Source organism: Mus musculus, chromosome 9 (assembly GCF_000001635.26).
Source record: "Mus musculus strain C57BL/6J chromosome 9, GRCm38.p6 C57BL/6J".
Classification (NCBI taxonomy): Eukaryota; Metazoa; Chordata; class Mammalia; order Rodentia; family Muridae; genus Mus; species Mus musculus.
This window is the reverse complement of record NC_000075.6, coordinates 40292668-40317938: the sequence shown is the minus strand read 5'-3', so window position 1 is coordinate 40317938 and position 25271 is coordinate 40292668. Positions and strand designations below refer to the sequence as shown.

Here is a 25271-nt window from a genome sequence, read left to right as displayed (position 1 = left end):
TCCACTGCCAAGGCAGAGCTGGCAGAAAGCAGGGCAGTGATAGCTGTCATCATGGGCCTGGACTCACTTGAAGGTTTCCTTCCTTGCTGTCTGTCCTTAGAGTATATGTGGACCCCAACTTCATAGATCTCATTGACCAACACTGAATGGTTTTTCAGGACCAGGTCCTTTGTGCTATTTGTCCACGCCCCTTTCTTCACTTGGCCTCCCAGAGACTATGGGAAGAGAGCTTATCTCGTCGTCTTTCCAACACACAAGCATCCGCCAGCCTCTACCCCAGCATCCGCTATCTCTAATCCTATAGTATGTGGGTCCATTGCCCTAATCTTGGCTGTTGTCCTGCAGGTGCTAAGCCCCACTTACAAGCAGAGAAATGAAGACTTCAGAAAGCTCTTTAAGCAACTTCCAGACACGGAGCGCCTCATTGTTGGTGAGCTAGTAACCTGGGAAGGGGCCAACCAGGAAGTCTGGGAGTTCCAGAGAACACTCAGGCTGCTTGCTTCTGACCAGAGGCTGAGAGCCAACACAAGCAAGCAGGTGGAGCTGGCCACATGGCGAATAAACATCTGTAACACAGACATCTTGAGTCCCAGATCAAGTGCCATGCCTGAGGTCCCCTTGAGGGCCTACCCAGGAGAGATACACTTAACTTCTGCACATGGCTGCTCCTTAGAACTGATGGCCGTCATGGTAGTAGAAGGTTGGAAATCAATGAAACAGCCACTGGCCTTTTTAAAAATCCTGCCAGTCGTTGGCTGTCATACTGATTCATTATCCTGCCACCAGGCTGTAGTGTCCTTCATCCCTTGTGTGTTCTGACCATAAGATGTCAGAGACTTCTGTGGCTGCATACCTAGTCAGCAGCAGATGGCTGGACTCCCCCCAGTACTGGAGGGAGGGGTGGTATGCTCACTGTACGCTGGTTGGCTGAAAATGTCTCCTGCCTCTGAACTTCCTGCTTCCTACACAGATTACTCTTGTGCACTCCAAAGAGACATTCTTCTTCAGGGCCGACTCTACCTCTCAGAAAATTGGATCTGCTTCTACAGCAACATCTTCCGCTGGGAAACCCTGGTACAGAGCTTGGACTTGGGTTGGTGGGGGATCGTGTGGGATGTAGGTGCTGCAGCTCAGTGGTGGTACTCTTACCTGGCATGCACAAGGCTTCTCTGTGCTTGGTCCCCAGAATTGGAAAAAAAAAAAAAAAAGAGGAGAAAGCCCCAGACTTGTTCCTCTGGGCAATCATCTTGGTCATGACTGTGCAAGCCGCCTTCATCTTCTTCATTTGCTGACTTTGTGTTTTTCCCAAGCCTTTATGTTATGTATACTGGTTTTTCCCCATAATAGACAGGGTTTCTCTGTATAGCCTTGGCTGTCCTTGAACTCACTCTATAGACCAGGCTGGCCTTGAACTCAGAGTTGTGCCTGCCTCTGAGCCATCACCTTCTGGCTACATTTTATGTTGTTAATACAAGCCCATGACTGAACACTTGATACCCAATTCTGAGCTCCAGTAGTGCTATCGCTTCTGCTATGTATATCTTTCCTATCTCTTGGGTGCGAGGGGCAGCAAACCAAACCAAACCAAACCAAAACAAAACAAACAAACAAACAAACAAAAAAACAAGAAAAACAAAAAACCAAAGCAAAACATTTTTCTTTGGCTAATGTAGATAGCTATCTGGTGTGAGTTACAACAGAGGGAGACATCACTAAGTAGGAAGGATATTGGCTGTAGAGCTCAGAAGAATTTTATTAACTATGATTTTAGATTGGTTTATTTTTGCCTTTGTTTCCTTATCTTTTAAAATAAGATGGAGAAAGACTACTTAGATGGCATCATAAGACCATCCAGCGCCAATATTCTGTGGTTTTATAAGCAGAATAATGGCAGATCCAATGCCCATGTAGCAGGTTGTAGAATCTAGGTACCCTTGGCTGTAGATAAAGGCTAGATGTTCCTTAGTGTGCAGTCTCTGTGACATTAAGGTTTAAATTATATGATCTCAAAATTGGTCCCTTCCAGGCCAGAGGTATGAGAACCATGATTTGATTTTGCCTGGCAACTAATAGTGCCATATAAACAGTCCTTGCCCTATTGTACTAATACCCTCTTTTGCTTGTTACTCATGCTCTGTTACCATGGGGATGCCAGCTGACAGTCCGTTTGAAAGATATCTGCTCCATGACTAAAGAGAAAACAGCTCGCCTCATTCCCAATGCCATCCAAGTCTGCACTGATTCAGAAAAGGTAAGTGTGGTCAACTTTGGCCTCTTGTACCTATGTACCCTCCACATCCCATGTCCTGTGCCCCGACTCCTGTCTTCCTGCCCTTAAGTCACCTTCCACTTTAGACTAATGGGCTTGAAGTGGCAGGCAGTAAGCGGGGTATGGTTGTTCTAGAAAATATTCCGGGGTGAGCAGAGTGTTTTGAAGGCCAAGCAGGGGTTATGGCAGCATGTTAGAACTTTGAACTTTGAGCTAGAACACCTGATTTTTGAATCCTGTGACTATGTGACCATAGACTATATTGGACAGCCTGCCTTCATAATAGATTTAGCTGAAGGTTGTGGGTCAGTAGTTGTGTCTCATTCCACTTATGTAGTATCCCAGCTAGCCTCTTGCTCAGTTCTACTTGGTGAGCACAGAGCATTTACATTTTGGGGGACACAATTTAGAACTAGAATTTTAAAAAACACAGAAGAAAGTCAGTAAACTATTGAAGGACTTGGATACAGTAGACACCTAGAGTCTTCAGGTACGTAGGTCCCCGGTGTGCTAACAGCTTTGGATAACTGGCACTCAGTCACATTTGAGCATGAGTGTCTTCACTAAAAGGAAGGAGTATTTCCATTCTCTCTGTTTCTCTGCATCTTCTGCTCCAATCTAGCACTTTTTTACTTCCTTTGGAGCCCGGGACAGGACGTACATGATGATGTTCCGGCTCTGGCAGAATGCTCTCCTTGAAAAGGTGAGTACTGAAGCAGCGGTGGACACAGAGCCCCTCGAACCAGGAAGCTGTTTTCCGCTGATACTTGCTAAGAAAGGGGACATCAGTGTTCTCGAATGGAGAGTCAGTGGGTCTATTACCAGCCCTCAGACCTCATAGCCTCACGATGTGTGTGTGTGTGTGTGTGTGTGTGTATAGTTTTGATTTTAGATTTTTGATTTTGTTATGGTTCTTTTGAGAGAGAACAAAAGAGGCAGTGCATGGATTTAGGTGGGAAGGGAGAGGTGGGAAGGATATGGAAACGGGGAAAAGGGGTACGATCAAAATATTAAATACATTTCATTCCAGCAAGTAGGTAAATAAACAGACAGACTGACAGACAGTCAGACAGAAACATAGGTAGGGGAGATTGACTATGTCCTTCAGCCTGGGGAGGCCATCTACCCACAAAGTTCTTCTCACTTGGATACTGTCCCAGTTGGGATGTGCTTTTATTGTGCTATTGGCCAGCCCTTTAGTCATCTTGACCCCAGCTCTGAGCAGAGTGAGCTCTCTTGTGGGACTGTCCCAGCACTGTGAAGAAGAAGGCACCTGTGACTTTGGGTACTGTAGTCCCCCTGCATTATGTGTCGTCTCTAGGGCTTGGGTAGGCAAATGGAATGAAGCAGGAAGCTATAGAAATGAGTGTTGTGAAGGAAGCAGGTTTTCTATCCACAGAACCCCCAGAAACAAAGCCTGCCATGACAGGTTGTGCCAGGCGACATGGAGCAGCACTGGGGTTGGTCATGCTGTAGAAATATGTAATCTCAACTCAGGATTTCTACGTTGCCTTTGAGCATTTAGTTCCCAAATAAAGAAACACACACACACAACCTTTATATTTATAAGAAACTTTAATTAATACAAGAGCTGGGCAGATATTGATGTCTATGCTATTATGTTTATTTCCCAGCCAGTAATCACATTATATGATTTGTCATGTTTCATCTGGGCGGCTGTGAATGCCAATTAGCCAACCCCCAGGGCCATTAGGAGATTCTTACTCCATGGTGCCTTCTCCTCTCTTCACTTTCTTTTTTCTACTTCATGGTTCTCCAACCCCAACTCTGGGAATGCTAACCCCACCTATGTCTCTTTTGCCCAACTATTGGCTGTCAGCATCTTTATTCACAGATCATGGATAACTTGGGGGTAAGGTCACATAGGATCACCTGAGTCTATGTGTGATCTCTGGAAGCAACCAGTATTTAGCATAACAAACAACCAAATCTCAACAGGTCAGGAGGCAAAGGGGCAGAAGAATGGACAAGAACCTTTCCTGTGGCCTCCTGGGATCAGCTAGGGAGGCCAAGTGATGTAGGCGTAGGATTAGCCACTGGGGGATTTTCTGTAATTGCCAAGGATCCAGTTTTAGGGTACCTGGTCTTAATCGAGGTAACTGGTCAAGCTGGAGAAGGGGGATTTCTGCATATATGTGAGTTGTTTCTAAGAACTTGTTAGTCCTGAGAGAGTCCATCCTGGTCAACAAGATACTAGGTCTCAGAGAATTTCAATAACGAAAAACAAAGCAAAACAAAAAAACCCCCAGTTTAGACAGCCACCAACTGACGGCTGATGTGTTTGAGTTAGGTTATAAGGAAACACAGATGGAATATTACATCTCATATCCATAGAGAGTTCCTACTTTGAAGCTGTCAGCTGTTGGGAGATTATCCAGGCTAGAGAAAAAAAAATCCCTACATATAATATATCCCTTCAACTAGGTTACCATGTAATTGACAAGAGTGTATTAAATATATGTATCTATCTTGACTCTAGCCTGAGCTAATTGTTATCTGGAGAAAACCCAGTAAATCAATTCTTATCTACAGTTTCTTCTAATTTGAATCTCTAGGAGCCCTGATAGAAATCTTGATTGTCTTCCAAAATAACTCTTATGTTGTCTAGTGAGGGTCTGCTGCTAACGGTGCATGTCCGGACTATGTGGATTCGAGCTGAGCCAGGCAGAACTGCTCGGGAAGAGCAAGGAAGGTGAATCGTGGAGCAGGCTAGAGTAGCATTTGACAGAAGGCAGGTGTGTCCCTGGCGGGAAGAAGGGTGTCCACAAAGGCTAGGGATAGGAGGGGAAATCTAGATAAAAGATCTTAGTCATCATGGAAAGCTAGCCCTCAACACCTGCCGGTCCAGAGACAGGACCCAACTGTCACTGTGGTTGGTTCTACTAAGTCCAAAACCTGGAAAGCCGACTCAGGGTATCCTTCTCAATGCCTAAACCAATCCTTCAAAGTGTGGATCTGGAGGTCGCTCCCATTATTTAGAAAGTCTCTTATTATAAAGATTCTTGAATGTTTGGGTTTTTTTTCTTAGTTATTGGTCACACCTGCTTTTCTTACACACTTGTCCTTTTCACATACTTGTTAGTCTCACCTTCCCTTCTTCCCTTCGTCCCTGTCTATAATCACTCATGGTCTCCACCCATGACATTAGTTTCTTTGACGTTCCTATGCTTCTCTCTGGAAATTGTACCCTTATGGAAACTAGCTTCTCTTAGGACCTTGTTTTTAAAGAAGACAAACAGATATACTCTCCAGAAGGAAACACTGGAAACTACATGGCATTGTGCACAAATTGATCACCCCTCAGAATAAAGAAGGAAATATTCAGGTCATTAGGAGAAGGTCTGCTAGGATGACCTTTAACTTCTGTGGTGTTGCAAGACTGAGTCAGCGCACCTGACTCAGGTGTTCAGAGATAAGTGTGACCCTAGGTTTTCATAGGTTTCTTCCACTTAATGCTGGACCTCACCAGTAGGCGGAACGAGAGATGGGTGCTTCCCATCCTCAAAGGGCCAGTTAATCCCTCTGTTGAAGGCACAGGCCAAGAAGGTCCCTGTCCTTGACTTTGTCGTAATCTACATTTTCAGGCAGGACATTAACATCTGACAGGGGCATGAGAGGTGAATGGTGTTGTCATAGAGACGCCCTCTTTATACAGTCGGGGAGAGAGCCCATTGGCTCCTTTCCCCACAAGGGGCCAGCCTGGCTTAGAGCTTCTGTGCCGGATGGCAGGGCTGGAGGGAGGGAGGATCAGAGTCACGGCTCTTATCTCCTGCAGCCCCTATGTCCCAAGGAGCTCTGGCACTTTGTCCACCAGTGCTACGGGAACGAGCTGGGCCTAACCAGTGATGATGAGGACTACGTGCCTCCAGATGATGACTTCAACACAATGGGGTGAGTGTGGCCTTGGGTGAACTTCCCAGAGGACATGGGGATCAGAATGACAGTGAGGACATCATTTGGAAAATGGTATCTGAGTAGCACCCTATAGGAAGCATTGGAGGGAACCAGTGCTTCTTGCAGAGGGAACAGTAACTGGGCTATGTGGCATCTAAGTGGTCAGAGATGAAGCCAGCAAATCAAGGGAGCAGAAACTAGTAGTCTTTTGGCCAATTTGGTGACAATTGGCTTTAGGCAAAAAGAGATGGGTATGCTTATAAGAGACAGTTGATAAGTTCTGACTTAGCATCTAAACAGGACCAGTCTGCCTTCTGTGTTAGACATACACTCAAGTGGAGAACAAGGAGGAACCTGTTCAAAGGTTGCTAGATGATAATTTAGAGGAAAGATGTTGGTAGTGTTTTGGACCAGGAAGGTTGCAGTAGGTCTTACAGTAAATGAAAGTTCTTGATGTATTTTGAAGGATTTGTTGATGGCTCAGAAGCAAATTCCAGGTTGGTTTAAAGTGTGTTGGTTTAACTCTTGGGGAGAATGGAGTGGTTCCAAACTGGTGGAGGAATATTATAGACAAAAGAGTTTGAGATTTGAAGATTAGTTCTAAGCAAATGAGGATGCCTGCAAGTCAAGCAGAGAGATCATCTAGGCTTCTGAGTTTAGCTGTTATGTTCATGAAGATGTTTGGGCTAGGACTGTAAACTTTAGAGTCACTCGTGGATAACCATGGGGTTAGCTCAGTCCTCCAAATAATTGAACATAAAGGACATTAAAGGTCTAGGATTAGAAGCACTCAAGAAGGAGAAGCAGAGAAAGATCTTGAAAGGACATCTAAGAAGGCAGAATAGTTTCATGCACTAGAAGCTAAGAGCGGGAAGTTAAGGGTGGGGGCTCTCACTGTATGAACTTCTGCAGGTAGGTTAGAAAGATGGGGAGAGTCAGTTGACTGACAGTAGTTAGGTATGTGGAGACTGTATGTTGCTTTGAGAAGACAGTGAAGTAAAAAACCAAGGAAGGACCATAGAGGGTACAGCACTTAGACCTTGGCTTGGTACAGCATCCACACTGGTATCATGTTAGCTCTGTCAAACTCTATTTGCCGATGTCTAAATTGGACATAATGATTGACCTGGAGCTGTAATGCATGCAGATGCTACTGAATGCACAAGTCAGACGTTAAAGCCAGCAACAACTGTATAAGTGATGATTGCAACCGTGGCCTGAAGTGTCTCTAGAGTAATACCTTCATTCAGGATGCACAATGAAGAGAACTTTGTTGTGATCTATAATTTGGGCGGTACTGGTGAGGGGTACTGTACTCAGAATCTAGCCTTAGTTGATGTTTGAGACAGGAACTATTTGCTGAGAGCCCAGATACTAGGTTCAGATGTTGGGGAAGGGATGGATCCAACAGAAGAGTAAGATGAGATATTGGTATGTTTAGGTAGATATACATCTAAGGAAGGTTCTAGAAAAGGTGGATTCTCAACTAGAAGTTTCTGGATAGGGAGAAATAGAATAAGACAGGAATGAAGCTTTGGGAAAGCAGTGGGGGTTGGGGGGTTGGTTTGTACAAGATCATTAAAAAAAAAGAAGAAGCAGAAAGGCCCATAGTTTCGGATTGACAGATGGGCCTGTTCTAAGATTGGCTGGTGACCTCCACCACAAAGACTAACCTGAGACCATGGGGGTGTCTTCTCCAGCTACTGTGAGGAGATCCCCATAGAAGAGAATGAAGTGAATGACAGCTCATCCAAAAGTAGCATCGAGACCAAGCCGGATGCCAGCCCACAGCTGCCCAAGAAGTCCATTACCAACAGCACACTGACGTCTACGGGAAGCAGTGAAGCCCCTGTTTCGGTATGGGTGGTAAACTCTGGTCACATCCCTGTCCTGATTAGTGGCCAGTGTCTCCCAGCTAAATTAATCCCACAAGAGCCCCACGGGAGAAAGGAAGTGGAAAGGGGTCCCACTGTGGTCACCATGATGAAGGTAGCATCCTGGAATTCATGAGCGCTTACTGTTATGGTATATTCCAAAGGTCCAGAGCTAGATCTCAGCACCTGGGTTAGATGATTTGGTTTAATATATGAGATGAAAACTATTCTAAGTCTTCTAAGAGTGTAGCTCTTGGTAGACTCCAAGTCAGCCTCTCTTTTGGAATATCTTTCCTGGTTTATTTTTTTTCCTCATGCTTTGATCCAAAGTCAAAATCACACATAAATATGGAACTGTAGGACAGTACAGTGCTATTCACCTATGTCGTAGATATTTGTTGAGTTCCTTTGCAATCTATTTTCCCACTATGCTAGAATTTATGGAGGCTATGAAAGTGTCTATGAGAACCTTTCTCCTCAGGAGCACAGTTTCGAGAAGTCAAAACTTTCCTGAAGGAAAGAGGGTTAGGGCATGTGTCCACGAGAAGAGGCTGGATTCCTTGGGAAAGGACTCTCCGAAAAGGGAATCTTTTATCTCAAATTTGGCGAGGCTAACCAGCCTTAGAATGAAGACATCGATAGCTAGCCTTCATTTTGTTTTACTGCTGAGATTAGCATTAAAATAGAATTGATTTCTTTCTGGTGCCAATGGGAGAATGAAGCCCCAGACGTGCCCGTGAAGCTCTCTGAGCTGCTTAGGAAAAGGGTGTTATTTACAGGCAGGCTGGCATTGTAGTAGCATAGTGGGAGCATAGCTCCAGAAAGGACCTAGAATGGGAGCGCCACCCATAGATCAGTGCGCCGTTTGAATGGCATGAGTGCTGGTTCTGTGTACCTATCTATTACTGTGCTCCTCAGCACAGTCCTAGCATCCAACATTAGCCCAGCTCCTGAGCAGTGTAGCTGGGAATGGGATGATTTTTAAGGCCTGGTTGCTGGTTTCCCTTTGGAGAGATGATCCACAGAGGGGAACCCTGATGGGTTATTCTTTTTAATATTTTATTACGTATTTTCCTCATTTACATTTCCAGTGCTATCCCACAAGTCCCCCATACCCTCCCCGCCACCCACTCCCCTACCCACCCACTCCCACTTTTTGGCCCTGGTGTTCCCCTGTACTGAGGCATATAAAGTTTGCATGACCAATGGGCCTCTCTTTCCAGTGATGGCCGACTAGGTCATCTTCTGGTACATATGTAGCTAGAGTCAAGAGCTCCAGGGTACTGGTTAGTTCATATTGTTGTTCCACCTATAGGGTTGCAGTTCCCCTTAGCTCCTTGGGTACTTTCTCTAGCTCCTCCATTGGGGGCTGATGGGTTATTCTTGATTCCACTGCAGTTTGATGGCTTGCCATTGGAGGAGGAGGTGATGGAGGGGGATGGTTCCCTAGAGAAGGAGCTTGCCATTGACAACATCATAGGGGAGAAGATCGAGATCATGGCGCCTGTGACCTCCCCTTCGCTGGACTTCAATGACAATGAGGATATCCCCACCGAGCTCAGTGATTCTTCAGATACCCACGATGAAGGTGAGCCCCTGAATTCAGGTCTGGAGAACCCCCTTCACCTCTCCGTTTTGCAACATGTCTCGAGTCAAAAATCCAAGTTCTGGATCTCAGTGTGTTCCCCATACCAAGCAGCTAAGGTCTCAGAGAAGAGAAGTGATGCAGGCAAAAGTATTAACAGTGAGCCATGAGCCCAGCCACCCTTCCCTTAGTGGTAGCAGCCACGTCAGACTCAGAGATATCGGTGTCTCAGGGTGTCACCACAGCCTCCAGTCTCCTCCTCGGTCACTGTCTGCTTCATCCTCTCTTCTGTACAGGAGAGGTCCAGGCCTTCTATGAGGACCTGAGTGGAAGACAATATGTGAATGAGGTCTTCAACTTCAGCGTGGACAAACTCTATGACCTGCTGTTCACCAACTCACCCTTCCTGCGGGATTTCATGGAGCAGCGGCGTTTCTCTGGTCTGATCTGCAGGCTCATCTCTCCCTGACTGTTCATCCTTTTCTCTACTGTCCCTCTTTCTCCTTCCCCTTCTTTTTTTTTCCTACTTTTGTCCCTATACCATTCTTTTCCCCGGTGTCACAGGCTCCTCTGTCTGCCCTTATATAATGCCAAAGATGATCTAGGTTACTCTGTCGCTCTCTGTCTCTAGTAGTGAAGATTTTCATATGCCTTCTGTTGAACAGACTCCAAAGATTTCCCAGTGAGCAGGCCCTGTCAGCTCTTTGCCCGCACAGGACTCTGTGACTACTCCAGGGCAGCTGTTCTGCTGCTTGGGGGGTGGGGGTGGGGGGCTGCCTTCTGTATGAGTCTGTGTGCTGCATTGGCTCATTCAGTCCGTAGCTGTGCCATCTGTGAGTCTTAGGGTTCCTGGCTCTAACAAGTGAGGAATCTGACTCCAGGGTATATTTATCTGCCTGTATAAAGTAGCCTAGGAGGGCTGAGTGAGGATCCATATCTAGCACTCTGGGGGCTCCTGTGTCCATTCTCCCTCTCACTCCAGTTTTTCCCACAGCAAGAATGTAACATAGCCTGGCAGAGATGCCAGTCGTGCCCTCGGGGCAAAAGCTCTAGGCAACAGGGCACCCTCAGAAAGAGAGGCACCTTGAGGCCATGGGATGGGTCACACTCCCTGGGGAATCCAGTGGTCTTACCACAGTAACTTCAGTGTTGCCTGCACCCCCGCAGGTGGCCCCAAGACCTCCTGCCCCAGCCTCGGAACAGTCAGCATTCTGGAGCTCTGTGTAGAATTTCCGCAGTGCCACAATGGGCCCCTTTCTGCTCCAACTCCACCTCCTCTCCATCACTTCCCCCAGCATTCGAACTCCTGTTGGCTTCCGGAGGAGGGGGTCTAGCAAGCAAGAGTCAGCATGGAATGAGGAGTTCAGCGGGGAGATTCAGACCAGCAGGGTTTGCTCTTCCCCACCTTCTCAATCTAGACCTTGTGTCTACCCTCAGATATCATCTTCCATCCATGGAAAAAGGAGGAGAATGGAAACCAGAGTCGAGTGATTCTCTACACTATCACCCTCACTAATCCTCTGGCTCCCAAAACAGCCACTGTCAGGGAGACACAGGTGAGTTGGAAAAAGAAAGAATCAAAGGAGAGTGTGCTTGGAAATGCTGTCACATCATGAAGGATGAAAGTGCTACTTGGGAAGATGCCAATGAATCTAGGTTTGCTTATGTCTTGAGGCAGCATCACCCAGCTAACTGAGACACTGCCAACTCCAGGGATGTCACACTTTCCATCCAGGAGTCCAGGGGTGGGGTCATTTGGAAAGGCGGTGGTCCTACCTGGCTTCTCATCAGTTTCCATCCGTGGTGCTTCCCTACCCACAGACCATGTACAAAGCGAGTCAGGAGAGCGAATGCTACGTGATAGATGCTGAAGTCCTCACCCACGATGTGCCGTACCATGACTACTTCTACACCATCAATCGCTACACACTCACCAGAGTGGCCCGGAACAAGAGCAGACTCAGGTGTGCTGTGCAAAGGCTTGTGTCGGTGCAGTTGGGGAGAGGCATTCCTTGGGGACAAGGGAAGCTAGAGTACTCTCTCCCTTGTGTGTCCTCTCTGGAGCCTTCCTAGACTCCTTGCCTTCCCATTCTGCCTGCCTGCCTTCTCCATCTTGTGTCCCTTTGAACACTCTGTCTTCTTTGGAAGGTCTTTCCCAGGCCCTACTGTTGGGTTTTCTATGCTTTATGTAGACCTATGTAGTAACTTAAACTACATCTGTTGGGCTTTTTAGAATACCCCCCCAAAGATGGAGTTAGCCTCATTTATCAGAAAGAATAACTTGATCAGTCATGCCCCAGTATGTACTGAAGCTTCCTTAGCCTTTAGCAATAGGACCCCGTTCACTGTGTTCCATGTCTTACATGTTAGGATTGCCTATTGTTTCCATGGCAGTGAGCTCCTGGAGAGCAGGCATCTTGATCTGGTACAACCAGCTTTCTGTCTTCAGCCTACTCATATCACAGTCAAATGAATAGTTAGCTCGGAATGTGATAACGCCTCCTCAGAGGAAGGGAGAGATATGGACCACATTAGAAGGAGTATGTAGAAGAATGTACAATCAGCATACACACCCATTTGAAAACCATCGTGGTTGGATGGCAGCTAAACCTTTGCAGGAGGTGCTAGTCCATCGTCTATGTGGGAAAATAGATGCTGGGTGGGAACGTAGGAAGGCTCCAAGCCGGGAGAGGTACAGGGTGGACTAGTGACAGATGCTCACATGCCCAAGGAAGAGGTGGAGAACTGGGCTTCCTTGTGGGAGGGTAGAGTGCATTGCTACTGTAAGAGCAGTGGGCAGTGGTATGGCCAGTGGTCAGGAGAGAGAATACTCCAAGAAATGTTGATGAGGTCTTGTGTGTAGCATGGAGGCAAGGCAGGTGAGAAGACACTTGAAGTTGCAAGTGATGAGGCTTTAGTGTCCCTACTTGGACTTAAAAGGGGGTTGACCTTAGTTTATAAGCTTTCTCTTGATTGGCTGGGAGGCTGTAAAGCCTAGACTGTACCCGCCCTGCCCCCCCATACGTTCAAGGCAGCAGCAGCAAAGCAACATACTCTGACCTGTGATTCTAAATCTGTTTTCTACATGTGAATGACTGATCACATCTTTAACGGCCTGCTCCTCAGGGTCTCCACAGAGCTCCGCTATCGAAAACAGCCCTGGGGGTTTGTGAAAACGTTCATCGAGAAGAACTTCTGGAGTGGACTGGAGGACTACTTCCGTCATTTAGGTGGGCGCCATAGTCCTCAAGCCATCTAAATGGAAATGTTCCCTTGCTGGCCTGTGCAGCCATTTGGGGGAATGGGAAGCACGGAGAATAAGGCAGTCTCTGAGACCCTAAATTAGTTTCACCGGGTTCCTAATTCCATTCCTGAAATGAGCATCAAGTTTGGTATGTCTGTGGATGTATCTTTCAAGAGGCTGTCTGTAGCTTTGAGATCACTAAAGCGGGGCTGTGATTTCGATTTCACCTCCTCTCAAATGAACCTGAGATGTTGTGATATTGAGTCATTATGAGAAAGATCTGAGGGCATGTGTTTTAGCAAGCGTGTGATATGCTGTAAATTATATACATGGAGGTGCAGAGGTTTGGAATGCGATTTGGCTTCAAAAATACTTTGGCATGGGCCTTTCTGGGGGTCATCTTCCCCCTGGCTGACCTCCCAGGGTCTGTAGTAGGAATATGGTACTAGTTAAAAGCTGCTTCTAGTGGACAGTATGTTGGGTTAAAGCCGTAGGCCTCTGACATGGCCCCTTTGTGTCTGACAGAGACTGAACTAACCAAAACAGAGAGTACCTACTTGGCTGAGATACACAGGCAGTCACCCAAGGAGAAGGCTAGCAAGTCTTCAGCAGTCCGGAGGAGGAAGCGTCCCCATGCCCACCTGCGGGTGCCTCACCTGGAAGAAGTGATGAGTCCTGTCACCACACCCACTGATGAAGATGTGGGCCACAGGATCAAGCACGTGGCAGGTATGTTGCAGGTGGGGACGGTTGTGTAGATTGGGACTGTGGGATGAAGCTGTGTGCCTCTGTCACGGCACATGTCTGCGTGCTTGATTGATACCCTGCGTAGAACTTGTCACTTGTCCCTCACAGACCCACCAAGCCCCTGCGTGTCCAGGCGTGGGCTCCTTTTGTACGTCTTCCTCTTCTCACTCCACCCTTTGAATTCTCACGTATATTCTCAGTTGCGGAAACCTGGTGCTTCCTAAGGAACCTAGAGACTGATGGTGCTGGTGTCTTGCAAACCATGCTTTGCACATGCGCATGAGTTCATGAGAACTGCCTGGGGACTGGAGAACACCACTAGAGAACTCTACTGTTAGCATTTTAGATGTAATGGTTGTGATTAATGTCGCACTTAACTAGATGGACTAAGAAGTTACCTGTCTTGCCTTGACGCCATGTAGCTGATTATAAAGCCAGGACGGAGAGCTGCTGCCCCCGACCTGTCTTCACCAGCCGATTAATAACTCTATAGCCTAGGCACATAGCTCCGTTTTCTCATTTGTTCAGTAGTTATCTGACCGAAGCCTTGACCTTGCAGACTTTACCTCCTCGAGTTGCAGAGCTGACGCTGTGATCGCACGGTTGCTGCTAGCCTGCTGCATAGTTCCTCGGGGTTCTTGCCTGACTGGTGTCCTGTCTGCAGCACGAGGATGTGTGGAGTTGGAGAGCATGACTGCCTATTTATTCTCTCACAGGTTCCACGCAGACACGGCACATCCCGGAGGACACTCCTGATGGTTTTCACCTACAAAGTGTGTCCAAGCTGCTGCTGGTTATCAGCTGTGTGTAAGAGACTCCAGGTTCCTCTCCATCCTTGGCTCCAGCACTGTTCCTCCCCTGCCTGGTGCAGGGGAGTCATCGTCACCTCCCAAGCATGAGCTTCCCCTTTTCCCCTTCCCTCCTCCTTGTTCCCTTGTCTTCCAGTCTTCGCTGGATCCATTGCCCGGTCCTTTGGTACCCTTTCTGTTTCTCTGTGTTGTACTCAGCACTTCCTGTGTGTTAGCCTTCTAGGGGAGAAATGGCTTCTAGGGGAGAAATAGACGGATAGCGTCTATGCCTTTTAGGAGCTCAGTGTCAAGTGGGTTACAGAGGCAGGGTACTCAGAATCCATCCTCGAGATAAACGCTGACTGACACAGAGATGCTTCAGCATGTTTGAAGAGCCCATTAATTTATAAGAGGTCCTCTTTAATGTCTGCCCTGTGTCCAGCATGAGAGCCCTACCCAGAGTCCTCACTGGCAGGGTAGCCAGACAAAATCAATGCTTCCAGTCCAGGGAGAGCAGATGCTTATTTCGATCTAGATGAATTATAATTAGCAGGACATTATAAAACCATAGGTTCGATAGCTCGCACACTAAGCTGAGCTAGGAAGATGAGAATCCAAAAGAAAGGAAGGCCTAAGATAGGGAGAACACAGCTGTCTGGTGTGAGAGTCCTTGTCATCGGTGCCCAGGACATGCTCGGCCATTTGCACAAGAGGCATTGAGAGCAGCTAAGGACAGCTTTTCTGCTTGGCTCAGGGTACAGCCTGTCATCACTCCTGTGGCAGGGAATGATCTGTGAGAGTGTAGATGACACAGGTGGGCGTGTGGCACAGCCAAGTCCCACATGTGTGCTGTCCCTTCTTGACTTAGAGGGCTCCAGACCACCTCTAGGTCAGTTTTGCTCCTTTGACCCTTCGGCACCTCTCCCTGAAGCATCCATGGAGAGATGTTGTGAGGTCATATCCTTCCTCTCAGGACACTCTGGGGGAAGCTCACAGGCAGCACAGTTAGACCAGCCTTGCGGCGGTGAGGTGAACGGATGACAAACACCGGAAGCGGTGTGGGTGCTTAGATTGATCTGCATCAGGGAGCCCACCAGACTGAGAGGACGGAATGGGGAGGAGAGATCACAGAGGGAAGGCTCGGTTACCCTTTAGTTCTGTCTCACAGGAAGTCCAGCTGCCTACAGGTACTACAGGCACTTGTGGCAACAGAAATTTGGACTGTGGCTGAAAGTTGTCAGAGAAGACACGCCAAAATCCCAAAGTGTCCGAGTTACAGCAGGTTCTGTAGCTGAGGAGGACAAGCCTTTGCTGATATGGACCTGGCCCTTAGAAGACAGAGTAAGGCTATGGGTATCAATGAGGCCGTCCATGCTGAGTGTAGCAGAAGTGCAGCCAGAGACTACCCTGTTGACTCTTTATAGGAGAAAGCCCATGGAAGACATGAGAAGGGTTCTTGCTACTTTTGAGGGCATAGCATGAAAACACATGATAGCATCAGAAACCATGCTATTATAATTGTGAGGACAGAGACAACTATGAAAACTCCTCCTTAAAACACCATTGTAATGGAATTCATGTCTGATAAGAACCATACCAGGTACTGGACACTGGTGAATAAGGGACTATGACCTTGGTTAGTTCTATATTTACATGCTCTCTGCATCTCAGTTTTACTTAGAGAAGGCCCACTCCAATGGACAAATCCCAGAGGTATCAGCTAGCTCTGCACCTTTGTAAGGTTCCAATAGTCACGCCCCCTGACTTGACACAGTGCAGCCCTGGCTGGGGTTCTGATAGCCTGCATTTAGAATACACTGACACAGCGCAGCTTACACGTGTCTGGCAGGCTCTCGCCAGCATCCACCCTCCATGTGGTGACTCAGCCTGCCACTTCTTTGTCTCTGTTTGGCATACTGGGGATCTTCCCTCAGACAGCACATGCCCTTTACTTAAAACATTCAAGATGATGAACACAAACATGGATGTAAGGTGGTATGTTGTGCAGCACGTGCTGAGGAGGTGGGCATTCAGGTGATTCAGCGGTACTAATGCCGTTAGGCGATAGCCTTGACTGTTTGCATGGACAATGTAGGGTAGCCCCAGGAACTTGCAGCTGACAGATGAAGGGACACTTCCATCCATAGTGCTGGAGAAACATAAGGCCTCGGACATTACTGCGGGACCCTGAGTTTGAACAGTCTAAGACACAGTCTAAATCATGTATAATTTCTTTCCTTTGTTGCTCCCCCGCCAGCCCACACTTTCCACCTATGAATTGACTTCCCAATTTGGCCATCTTCTCTCTTCCTGGGCATACCTGTCCTTCCCAAATCCTTTCACACTAAGAACCAGCTCTTGACATGGGCCTACCGCTAAAGATCCTGTTCCTTTCCATTTTTAGAACAACCCCAGTAGGTTGAGTCTCATGTCCCTCATAAGAAAACAGTTTCAGGATAGATGGGAAACTCTGGGGAGTTAAAAAAATATTGTAAGTGGTGCACTCGGACTTTTATCCCCAGCTCTTCCTGTCTCTGGGTCTTCTCTCTTTCCCTCTATCCCAAGAGCTTCTCCCCCGGAATGGCCTTGGCAGCCACTGATATGGAGAGAGGAGAATTTTCCCCAGCTTCTTGACTCTCCCCTTCCCTGGGATCCTCCAACCTCCCATCCCTGTCATCCTTGCTCCTCCCTGCTTCTGATCCCCTCTGACAGTGCTAAGTCCAGGGAGAAGGACCCTGTAGCTTTGGGGAAGTTCCAGGACCTGTGAGGCATATCAGTTTCTCCTTCAGTCTGGCCCTTCAGGTGTCGCATGACCTTGGGTTGATAGGGCCCTCTCTTTAGTACCCATTACAAAGCGAAGCGTCCGCAGCCACTTTCCCTCCATCCTTCCTTGCCTGGCTTCCTTGTCTGTTGTGCCTTTGTGTGTGTGTGTGTGTGTGTGTGTGTGTGTTTCTTATAGATGTTCACTTTCTCTCTGTCTCCATTGAAGTGCATCCTCCTCCTTCCTCACACTCCCATTTCTAACCTCTGCCTCCTCCCCGTTTTTTCTTCCTTGCTCCCATTAGGATCTGTTTCAGGTATCAGCTCTATGGCTCCTCCCTTTACCCTCAGTGCTTTCCCCCTCCCCCATGCCATCCTCCCTCAGGCGCCCAGAGTCAGGTGCCTATGGCTTCCCTTCCAGAGCCTTCAATACGTTTGCTTATATCCCTCTCCATGGCCCTCTTGTTCTGTCACTGACCCCGTAGACTAGGTTGCTCTTCTTTCTCCAACCATTGCTACACACCCCTTCAGCTTCCTCACCCCGTCTCCGTCATGCTTGGGTTGGCCCAGCCGGTAGTCACGTGGCCTCATGGGTAGGCGTGGGGAGATCCCTGGCCCAGATTCCTTCTCACTGGTCTTGTTCTTCCGTTTCTCTCCCAGTCTGGTGCTGCTGGTTGTCCTTAACATGATGCTCTTCTACAAGCTGTGGATGCTGGAATACACCACCCAGACCCTCACTGCCTGGCAGGGTCTCAGGCTCCAGGAAAGGTAACATGGGCCTGACCTCTTTGTTTCCACCTTGACCTCACACAGTTGTCTGGTACTGCTCCATTGCCTGCGTTCAAAGATACCCCCTTGAGATGAGCCTATGGTTCATCTCTACACATCTGTCCTTAGAGTTTCTGGGCAGTTGGGGCCCTGGGATAGTGAGTGGAAGTGAAAGCACTCTGACGTGACTCTTTGTCCTTTGGGGTGTCAGTAGAGACCAGCCCACTGAGCATAGCTACGGTTGCTAGATACCTTCTTCTCCCTTTCAGGTTACCCCAGTCTCAGACAGAATGGGCCCAGCTATTAGAATCCCAACAGAAGTACCACGACACCGAGCTCCAGAAGTGGAGGGAAATCATCAAATCCTCAGTGTTGCTCCTGGACCAGGTGAGACGCCCACCGTCCGCCATCTTTGGGAGCCTGAGCTCCTTTCTGTCAGTCCTGAGAGATGCCACCACATGCCGACAGCCTCCTCCTTTTTATGATTATTCCGGCCCTTCCAGCCCATCCTCTGATATGCTTTTAAAGCTGTTCCTCAATGAAGTATTAGAAACTTAGGAATTCCTCCAAAACAATAACTAAGAGATACATAAATAGTCAGAAGGATGTAGGACAGACTCTTTCACAGAAAAAAAAACCAACCTATATAGTGATTTGTCTTCCCAGAGGATGCATATGTCAAAATTTCTCTGGCATTCAGCTGTTAAAGGTGCTTGCCACCAAACCTGGCAACCTTTTATCTCCAGGTGGAAGGAGAGACTTCTGCAGGTTGTCTTTTGACCTACACACACACACACACACACACACACACACACTCAACATGCATAGAAATGGGCCTCTTTCTACCTGAAGAGTGGATTTAGAAGAGCCAGAAAAATCAAAACAGTAGATGAGGCCGACAGACTGAGAGATCTCAGTACAGAAGGATGGAGATGCCACCCTGATATAAGAGAGTAGCTTCCTTGAGCTGCTCTGTGATGATGTCATTATAACAGAATAGCTTACTAACGCTGCTCTGTGATGATATCATTATAACAGAATAGCTTACTCGAGCTGCTCTGTGATGATGTCATTATAACAGAATAGCTTACTAATGCTGCTCTGTGATGATGTCATTATAACACAGTAGCTTACTCAAGCTGCTCTGTGATGATGTCATTATGACATAGTAGCTTACTCGAGCTGCTCTGTGATGATGTCATAACACAGTAGCTTACTCAAGCTGCTCTGTGATGATGTCATTATAACACAGTAGCTTACTCGAGCTGCTCTGTGATGATGTCATTATAACACAGTAGCTTACTCGAGCTGCCATGTGCTGAACCATTTGAAGATCCTCCAATTGAAGCTAACTCTTTTGGACCTCATCCCATGACCCCAAAGTATTAATTTTCTGTTACAAACCACCTTTCTCTCTGCTTAACACCCCTGTATGTGTCTGGGAAGGACAAAATGGTTTTAGTCCCAAGAAATATGAAGTTAAAGAACCCCTGAATGTCTGAGAGGCTGGGAGGAAAGGGCGGTTATGACTGTAGAAAGTTGAATTTGTTTCTGGACTTTCCAACTGGGTGAAATTGGAGTGAGGAAAATTGGAAAACATCCAAGGCCAGGAGAAAGACAGGCAGAAAGTATCTTCAGGATAAAAGCCAAGTAAGTAATAGTTCAAGGTGGCTCCTTAGAGAAACTGGATGCTTGAAATTTGCTGATATGAAGGTCACAAATAACCAAGCCCAAGATGTTCCCACGTGCTGGACTGGCTGACCCCTTTCTATCTTAGGCTGAGGCCCCTGAGAACCTCCCGTGCTTTATAGACTTATCGTCTGTGGGCTCTGACATGGTCAGGGATGGGCCGCAGGTGGGTGTGGCAGCTGCAGCTCTGTGGAGACTCACTGAGAACACTGTCTTACAGATGAAGGACTCGCTTATCAATCTTCAGAATGGTATCAGGTCCCGAGACTACACAGCTGAGAGCGACGAGAAGAGGAACCGCTATCATTGACAAGGCAGGACCAGGGGTGGCTACAAGAGGCCTGTGCAATACATGTACATAGACCCTATAAATATATATAAATATATATATACAGAATATAAATATATATTATATACAGATTTTAAAAAAAGAGATAATGCCTATGTACCAGGGAGAAGGAGCGGGAACTCCCGCCCCCTGTGCCGGCCAGAGCAGCGTTTTCCCTCCACGGTGGAGGGACCGAGGAGGGCAGGGACCACCTCTCAGCACCAACCTCCCCTGATCCTCCTCCCATTTTTCTGTTCCTCATCCCTTCCCTTGCCGGCCATTCTTGGCCCTTAGAAGGGGAATGTGGCTGAGCCAAAGTTTATGCCTGTGAAGACCTTGGTCGTCTTCAATGTCATTGTTTCAAGAGGGCATTGCTTAAGGTGCTTCATTTCCTAACCCCCTTTTAATTTGTCTCTAGAATAAAAGAGAACCTGTTTTCCTCCCACCCCACCCACCCCCACCCAGTGCTACCCCAGGCCTTCCCTTGGGAACAGAAAGAATGGAGCAGGCAGGAGCCCCATTCAAAGTCCCTCAGGAGGCCGTCAGTTAGGACCACACTGAAATCCAGGTGGTGAGGACTGTGACAGAGGCTGCGTTTGTCGGCCTGGGCTGCGGGGCTGCAGGCTCCTGAGCTCTGGCATCCTAAGCGAGTTCTTCCTCAGCCACGCTCCCCACCCCCACACACCTTCTTCTCTCCTGAGTAGGTTGTGGACCCAACAAGGGCTGGGAATCCCTTAGTCGCCCACTCCCTTTCTCTCTGGTCTTCTCCCAGGCTGGATCTGGGGGAAGGGTCACTTTTTAGTGCCTAAAATCCTGTTGTTTCTGTGTGCCCTAAGAGCACATTGTTTCTTAGCCAGGGTGGAGCCTTTTTGACCTTGTTTCAAAAACAAAACAACAACCTCTCTTAGTGGAAGCAAGTCAGGTCTGTGGCTCTAATTCTTTCTCTTTGATCTGTGAGTTTGATGTCCAGGATAAGTCAGGGTATCCTAGTCCCTCAGGGCTTTGGGAGACAGAGAACGATCTAGAAACATGGATTGCAGGGCTTGCCCAGAATCCTGTGTGAGGAGTGAGCATAGTCGCCAAGCCACTTAGAGGGCTAACAGCATCATTAACTCTTGGTAAGGAACCAGCATTAGCAATAGAGGCAGCTCTGTGCCACTGTGTGTCACTAAAGGGAGGATTTGGCACAGATGCATTTGTTTGGTCAGGAGAAGACCAACTAGAACCTGGCCACCTCAGTTCTAAGTTTCTCAGGTTTAGTAGTGGGTTTCTGAAGGTATGTGTACAAATCGCTTTATCGTCTTTGGCCCTAGTGAGATAGAAAACCACCAAGAAATTAAAAGCAGATGCTACGTTGGGATCTTGAACCATCCAGGGCCTTCTTAATGTTAGCCCGTCAGGACTCGGGTTTTATCTGATCTCAAGAGGTCCTTCTGGGCAGATCCATCACCCTCCCTTACAAGTGTCTACTGCTTTTCCTTCCATCTGATGGTTCAAGGAATCCTGCCAGCCCCTGGCAGAGTTCTTAGAGATCCATGGTAGTAAAGATTGCTGCCAGGTTGGCATGAAAGCTGCTTTAAGCTTGCTGCTTTTCCAGGGCTTCTGAAGAAGGAAACCTGGATTTCCTAGAGCATTAGTACAGAGGAAGCAAGATGGCGCTGATTAGCTACACCAGAGAAGAAGTTATGCTCTCCTCTTAGAATTGTCCGAACATTCCATTTTGGGCAGTGAAAGAAAGGCATCCATGTTGCATTGCCCTGAAGAAACAGGTGTTGGTATTTCTTGAATATTTCCAGATCATCTTCTGATGGAGGGAGGAGAAGGCTCCTACGGTTAGTGAGCATTGCTAGCACTCTTCTGGGAAAGCAGGGTGAGGAATGGATTCATGTGTTCCTCTGGAGTAGACAAGGCACAAAGACCACTTGATTGTCATTGGGTTGTTTTGAGAGTTGCTGGTGACAGTCAAGTCCCAAGTCAAAGAAGGGAGGATGGTCCAGGGAGCTAGGCAGCTTCTTCTTGGAATAGCCAGACGCCAGAAGCATTCCCAGAAAGCTTTTGAAAGCAAAATTGGAAATTCTCAGATTTATTACATATGTAGTTCTTTACTAGGTTTAATTGTTAAGGTAACCGTGATCTTTTAAAACAATTTCAGAAGTATTCATTGGGGTGGGATGGGAGTTGGGGGACAAAATAAAGTAACAGAAGTGGCCCTAACCACCAAGAACTGCTGTTCGTTGACCTGCAGTATCATTTAGAGGAGGAGAGCACCTAATTTGTCAGAGAAAGCCTCCTGTCATCTAGTGAACCCAGATGATATGTGTACATGAAGAATAGCCCCCAAGAATGATGGCTTTCTCGTGAGTTCCTTCTGTCTTAGCATTAGCTTGGGTTTTTACACCTGGAAGAAATCAAAATATCAGTTTATTCTCAGAAAAAAAATCTTTCTTCCCCTTCGTCCATACTTTGTGAAAGGATTGGGAATTCACCCCCTGCAGCCAAAGTACCCTGGACAATAGCCTGGCAAGCAGCTCATTGTCCACAGGAGGGCATGGAACCTAGCTGGCTTTTGGTTACTTCATCCAGCTGGCAAGTTTTGTTCACTTATTGTAGATGTAAGTATAGTTTGATCTTCTGTGAGGATTTGTGTAGCAAGGTATTTGAATGCTTTTTACTGGACTATGAGAGATCTGGGCTTGAGTTCCTGGCCATGTTAGTGCAAAAGTCATGTAGCTTTAGATAAGTCCCTGACACCAAGCTTCAGGATCCAAGTGTTAACAGGAAAGAGCTGAAATAAATGACCTTTAATGTGGTATCTAGGTTTGACCTTGATTTGGAGGGTAGGCCAGAGATGAGAGAGATGGGGAGTTTCCAGTCTTGGAAGATGTCCTGCCAGGGCAGATAAACTTTGTTCTTGGCTAGAAGGTCTTGGGGCTTCCAGTGGCAGGGACAGTCTTGCTCAGCATGAGCACGAGAACACTTCCTTCTTTCCTTTGGCATAGTTTTACATGGAATTGGTTTATGCTTAGAGGGTAACAGCAAGAAGAGCATCCTTTTGGCCCTAGCCCATCTTCCATCTCCAGGCACTGTGAATCCTTTCTACTATCCATACTCCTCACTGATGGAGGAGACTATCTGAAGAAGCCATTCCCAGTTCTAGAACTTCTGTTTTTCTCAGCCAAACCCCTGTCGCAATTTGAATAAATTATGAAACCGTTGCTAAAATCCTTGGCTTGTGTTAGGGCACGGGTATCAGGAGTGAGGAGCACCAGGGACCCGCAAGAGGAATTTGCCACAAGTGGATTCTCTACTTGTCCATAGCTCCTCCCCTATGCTGGCACTGGTTTACTCTTCTCATAGACTGCATCTGTTAGGATGAGGTGTTGGGGAAACGACTGGCAAAGGGAAGACTCTTTTGGACTATTTGTGCTCCCAGAAGGGTCCTTTCTGTGCCATACCATCCCACTTCCTTAGCTCTGCAGGGCAGCCAAAGCCAGCCCTGGTCGTTAGGGCCAAGGAGAAATAGCAATCTTCTCTCTTCCCCCAGGTGGCAGGGCTGTGATGGCCCTTCCTACACACCTGGACTCTGCCTACCCACTCCAGGACTCTCTCCCTCCCCCCAACCCCATCCCCATCTCTGAGCTATGGGGCAATCACTCCCATTTTACCTTTGCCATCCTTGACCTTCGTTCACCCCGCTCCCACGCCCCCCCCCCCATCCTCCAGCAGGCTGGCCCCACTCCCTTCCATCTCCAAGTCTTCTTCCAGAGGATGCATTTGGATCCCAGAGGAGTGTTTTCTGGAAGACAATCTTTCAACATCCCTACATTCCTGATATGAAGCAGGAATTTGCACATGGTGTAGAGAGCTCCCTCTCCTGCCTCTCTGCCCAGCCTTGTTACCTCACTCCTGCTCCAGCCATTGTGATGGGCTCAGCCAGCTCCCTGTTCTGATGTGCCCTGCAACAACAGCTCAGGGGTCTTGTGACTTGGAGAGGTCCTCAGCAGGCCTGGGAGCCCGGATTGGAGCCTTGGCTGCCGTTGAGAAGCACTTACCTGCCAAGATTTGCTGATGCCAGACGATCTACCCCAGCATGTGAATGCATAATGGACATTGCCATCTCTGCCCTTTGGTCCTCCTTGCTTCTCTCCATACAATAAGACACCTCCGAAGCAAAATGGCGGCCCTTGCTCCAGGCAGGACATCAGACTGTCTGGGGAGTTGGCCCTGGGCTTCTGTGTTGTGTGCAGAGACTGCACAGTAAAACAGTCACTTTTGCCAACAAGAATGTGTGGCGCCCCACATCTCCCTACCTTGCACTCTAGGGCCAGACCACTCTCTGTATGGACCAGACCATCTTCCCAAACCCATGGTGCTTTCCCCCCGACCCCACTCAACCTACATTCTGAGGAGGGGAGGGATGGATCAGAGGCCATAGTGGCCCCCTGGATAATCCTGACATGGGGTAGAGTCGGGTGAGGCAGAGGGAGCAGCACCCAACACCTGCACTGGGCCACAAGCGGGAAAGAACACGGGTTGGTTGCAGTTGAGTTGTTGTCTGGCCGTCTGTATTTGGATCTTTAACTGTACTTTGCCTGGCGCTGTGCGCAAGGTCTGAAACCTTATTGCTAGTACCTAGAAACACACAAGGCTATCCAGCCAAATCTTAATGTAAAGTAGCTAGAGCCATGGAAGTCCAGTATGAATTAAAGGAAAAAAAGTATTGAATTACAAATAATAAATGGTGTGTGTGTGTGCTTATTGCTTGGTCCATCGGTGTTCTTCATCCCCAGTATTTCTGGTATGCTTAGATATGCTCACAGCAAGTCCCGAAGGCATAAGCATACTGAAGTGTGGCCCACACAGGCCTCCCATTTCAGGAAGAGAGGTAGCATGACTAAATGCAATGGCTAAGTTTTTTATTTTGGGTCTTGAATTTCTTTCTTTCTTTTTTTCTTTTCTTCTTCTTCTTCTTTTTTTTTTAATGTAACCCCTGTTGATTATTTCTTATTTTTAACCAGCTTACAGAGGTTTACAACACATTGGGATTGAATCCGCCACTACCCTCTCTTAATCCCCTCCCAGCATTGGTTGTTTCCCCTCCTTCCCTTCTGTCTTTTTTTTTTAACTTGTATGACTATGGGTAGAAGAGTTGTTTACTAAAGCACAAACAACTTCTTAGTGGCTACATCACTGAAGAAAATGCCTCTCCCCAGTAGGTCCTCAGACAAGAGTAGGGCCTCATGAGCTCCTACCACATCCATGGTGGACTGAAAGGCGCAGTCTTGTTCAGGTCTGAAACAGCTT

The 25271-nt window shown here is 47.6% G+C and overlaps 1 protein-coding gene across 45 annotated transcripts in view; it reads left to right on the top strand.

The window, feature by feature from the left end:
* The window catches only part of Gramd1b (GRAM domain containing 1B), a 240382-nt gene extending 215676 nt beyond the window's left edge, over window positions 1-24706 (top strand). For 26 of the 45 annotated variants that reach the window (XM_030244300.1, XM_030244302.1, XM_017313325.2 and 23 more), the window contains 17 exons: window positions 346-430; window positions 971-1074; window positions 2156-2251; window positions 2892-2972; window positions 6066-6181; window positions 7885-8041; window positions 9457-9646; window positions 9940-10083; window positions 11081-11199; window positions 11465-11607; window positions 12770-12873; window positions 13413-13616; window positions 14351-14441; window positions 17488-17499; window positions 17843-17950; window positions 18220-18337; window positions 19860-24706. In XM_030244300.1, the coding sequence (XP_030100160.1) occupies window positions 346-430; window positions 971-1074; window positions 2156-2251; window positions 2892-2972; window positions 6066-6181; window positions 7885-8041; window positions 9457-9646; window positions 9940-10083; window positions 11081-11199; window positions 11465-11607; window positions 12770-12873; window positions 13413-13616; window positions 14351-14441; window positions 17488-17499; window positions 17843-17950; window positions 18220-18337; window positions 19860-19949 (1962 nt within the window). In that variant the 3' untranslated portion in view covers window positions 19950-24706. Of the gene's footprint in view, window positions 1-345; window positions 431-970; window positions 1075-2155; window positions 2252-2891; window positions 2973-6065; window positions 6182-7884; window positions 8042-9456; window positions 9647-9939; window positions 10084-11080; window positions 11200-11464; window positions 11608-12769; window positions 12874-13412; window positions 13617-14350; window positions 14456-17487; window positions 17500-17842; window positions 17951-18219; window positions 18338-19859 lie in introns of all 45 variants that reach the window. The other 19 variants (XM_030244303.1, XM_017313323.2, NM_172768.2 and 16 more) reach the window with 7 other exon arrangements.
* Window positions 24707-25271: the final 565 nt, after the last annotated feature.